The sequence below is a fragment of the Nanorana parkeri genome, unplaced genomic scaffold (genome assembly GCF_000935625.1).
Source record: "Nanorana parkeri isolate BGI_ZX_2015 unplaced genomic scaffold, ASM93562v1 scaffold1054, whole genome shotgun sequence".
Lineage (NCBI taxonomy): Eukaryota > Metazoa > Chordata > Amphibia > Anura > Dicroglossidae > Nanorana > Nanorana parkeri.
The window spans coordinates 59,729-63,614 of record NW_017307322.1 but is presented as its reverse complement, the minus strand read 5'-3'; the positions used below and the strand labels follow the sequence as shown (position 1 = coordinate 63,614).

The 3,886-nt window shown below is 40.4% G+C and overlaps 1 protein-coding gene across 1 annotated transcript in view; it reads left to right on the top strand.

The window, feature by feature from the left end:
• Nucleotides 1-3,886, top strand: part of ALKBH8 (alkB homolog 8, tRNA methyltransferase) — a 33,313-nt gene that overhangs the window by 4,731 nt on the left and 24,696 nt on the right. Inside the window, exon 3 of the mRNA XM_018567479.1 lies at nt 2,028-2,150. Within this exon, the coding sequence (XP_018422981.1) occupies nt 2,028-2,150 (123 nt within the window). The remainder of the gene's footprint in view (nt 1-2,027; nt 2,151-3,886) is intronic.

The following is a 3,886-nucleotide window of genomic DNA, read 5'->3' as shown; positions in this document are numbered from 1 at the left end:
GGGGGGCTGCTGATGGTGGCGATTGGCCGTCAGTACGGGGGGGAGGGGGGGCGGCGTTGCTGTTTTGCCTAGGGCAGCAGCATTTGTAAATACTTGTTGATCTTCCTAGAAATACTGTAAGCTTCTAGCCTGTACTGAGCTGACAACATTGCCTTTGCTGCACTAAGAGCCAAAGCAGTGTGATCAACCCTTACTGGGTTCTCTGCTGGACTGCAGAACACATACCATCTCATGTTAAGAAGTTGAAGTATCCTTGTCTCTCTGAAGAGTGCTAACATATCATTTCACGCATTGCTTAAGTCAAAACATTTGCTGGGAATGGTGCGCGTTTCCGTTAAAGCACGTGCTGTAATGGAAACGCGCACCATTCCCAGCAAATGTTTTGACAGTTTCAAAACTTAAGCAATGTGTGAAATGATATGGTAGAACTCTTCAGAGAGACAAGGTTACTTCAACTTATTTAGAGCGTAGAGATAAGCTTAATGATTTTAAAAGATCGTTATGAAATGGTGAAACAAATGGTGCAGAAAAATATAAAGAAAAAGACAAAAGAGAGACAAATCCAACAACAGTAAAATAAATCTGGAATAAAAATGAAGGTACTTAACAATGTCCTGAGTTTTGTGAGTTCTAGCAGAGTTCAGTTCAATGCAACAGAAGAAGGGTCTGGGTTGGTCTCTCCTTTTTTGATGGACACAAGAGCCTCTTAGCTGCCAGGTGCAGCAGCTTTTTGTGGGCCTTCTAGGGAGTGCCACTGAACCAGTCACTCACCCAATCAAGAAGACTCAGGGAGGTGAGCAGGAGGGTTTAATATTATTATGATCTGCTCACCGGCCCCTCCCAAACTGTCAATTTCATAACAATAGCCATATTTCCATATAGCCACATATTACTGCCTGGTAAACGATAGATTATTGTGTGTCATGAAATTAGCTTTTTGTATAGATATTAAACGTGAAATGCTTGTCATGCATACCTAAGCATAATTCATTGGTGATCTGGCTAGTTTTCGCTCAGTATTTTACGATAACTCGCCATTAAAGATCAACCATGCCTGAAACAACAACTCAGGTTGTTTAAGGCAAGGGCTATAAACCATCAAAGAGACCCGATATCTCGCTTGATATCTGGTGCCTTGGAATTTGAAGACTGCCTAAACAAAATTAAACACATCTGTGCTATGGGCTGCCTGATAGGGGTTTCCTACTTGGTATTGGGGTGCCCAGACCTCACTATCATCACATTATTCAGGCTAACTACTGGATGAAGTCTGATTAATAAAATGTCATTAACTTTCTTTCTTTTTAACTTTTAACACACTATCTCTATGCCGGCAGCTAGTAGATGGAGAAGGGCAGGATTGGCAGGATTAAGCAGTGCTTGTAGGTTAAATCCATGTGACATGCAAGATGCTGCTAAAAACTAATTTTCCAGCAGAACTGCAGGTTGCTGAAATACTGTTGGGCATGTTTGACAGTTGCACAGGCTTGGGTAAGAGATGGGCACAGCTAGGTGCTGACAGACAGGTGGAGGTGGGCTATTAGTACTCTCAACACCCACTCCCTTACTCCAGTGGACTACAGTGCCAACACCGGGTGACAACTCTGCAGCTATTCCACTGCAGAATGAACATTGTTGTCACTATCTTAAAGGAAGTAAAGATTTAACTGATATACAGGATTACAACTTATTTGAACTCTCTTACGGAAGGGAATTTTGTGTACATGATGTGCTGCTTGACTGCCATTGACTGACTGCAGCATGAATGTAATTTTTGTATTTCACTATAATTGCGGATATCAGTTGTTACATGTGATCCTTCGGCACCTCATATTATACATTGCCAGATTATCTTGCTGTCCTGTAACTGTGAGCTTACCCCATTCTGGCAGTATATGTCCATCTAAATACTGTGTGCACACATTTGTTGTTTTTACTTCGAGTTCTTTCTTCTTAGAAATCTTACTAAACAACTGATAAACTTTCATATAAAACTGACCAGAGAATGTGATGCTTCATCTTTACAGTTGATGTGCAAGATATGTCGCCTCTTCCCGTGCCTCCCGGCCTGATCATTGTAGAAGATTTTGTCTCTCCTGAAGAAGAATTGATATTGCTGGAAAGTATTCACTGGGAGACGGATAACTGCAGTAAGTAGATGAAGTGTACAATCCACACTGTACAAAACAGCTCGCAAGGATCTAAATATAACGGTATCGCATACATATATGAACAGTGAAATATGTATTTTGGATAGGATAATGATGTATATATAATGTAAATTTATCTTAAATTTTTATTAAACCCTCCAGTTTTTTTGCATATATCTACTGCTAGTAAGCAGTAGATATATGCAAAAACTTTTTTTTTTTTAACTGCTTTAAAAAGGGTTAATACTTACCGATGTCTTCCCCGCACGCTCCCGTCCGAAAACCTGAAAAATCTCGGGCGGCCGCAAAGCATCTTGGGGCGGGCGCATGCGCAGTTCAGATTTTCGGCCAGGAGACGAGGAGAGACACAAGGTAAGTCTATAGACGGCGTGCACCCTCATGCAGACACCGTGGGACAGGAAGTACCAGCAAGCACAGAGGAGTCAGCGCTGGATCGGAGACACGCAGCAGCGCTGGAGAGGAGGCTGAAAAGGACAAGAAAGAAGAAGAAGATTGGATTAAGAGGCATCATTTAAGGTAAGTGCTTACATTAACATTGGAGGGAGGGGGCATTTTTTTATCCTTTTAATGTCACTTTAAGCTTACCACGCAATTTTATTTTGCTCAATTTTGCAATATTTCTGATACTCTACTAGATATAATGAAAGTTCATGCACAGGGCTGGACATATCCCAGGAACCAGGTAGCCGGTGCTCCTTAAAAATTACAGCCGTTGCCTAAGTACTATTTGATGTTTTCTTTAGTTGTTGTCAATGAAGCTGGCTGCCAAAAAAAAAAGATCCTGCTAGTTCCCAGATTGGACCGACTGGTTCCTGAATTTCATATTGATTAGTCCACTCAGGCATGTGTTTGTACTGTTTTCTTGAAAAAAAAAATCAGGATTTCGTTCAGCTTGGTAAACATCAATAATGTTTGATGAGGCTGAAATTGATCAAGTTCATCTTATCAAACAAGCTTCCTGGTAAATCTAAAAATACTTTGCAGGGATGTTCAGATACCAAGTACATACTCGGTACATGTACAGACACTGTTCCAGTGCAAAGGCTAGACTAGAGACAAATTCAAAAGTTAGGAGGCAGCTGTCATATTTTTAGGGAGCATACGGAGCTCCTGGGATTTGTGTTTTATGGTATGATTTATTTTTTATAAATATATATAAGGGATGCATCAATACCATTTTTAGAAGTGCTGATACTTGTCCAAGTACTCGCAAATACAAGTACTGACACATTTTTGTTTATGGTGACCATTTTTCTAAAACAATACAGACTAATGATTTCAGGACAGTGATGGAGCACCAGAGCTCAGTCCCAGCTGCAACTACTGCAACCCTGGTAGTTCTCATGAAAATGCCAAGTATCGGCACTGGTATCTGAACATCCATACTTTGCAGTACATTTAACATGCAGTAAATGAGTTTGAAATAAAGCCCACGTTGACCTCTGTAGTTGCAGGCACAGTGGAACAATTCATTTTCAGATTTCACAGCAGATACACTGAAGTCTGTTCTAGTCTTTCTCTCAGCAGCTCAGCTCCCCCTTCCCAGCAGTGACTTGGCAGCCCTCCAGCCTTCCAATGTAAACACAGGGAAGTTGTTGAGAGATTATTGCAGCTTTATAACCAGTATTTGTTTTAAAAGAACTTTACATTTTTAATGATAATAATCTAATATAATATAATTTATAATAATATATAATTTATAATTTCAGAAGAGA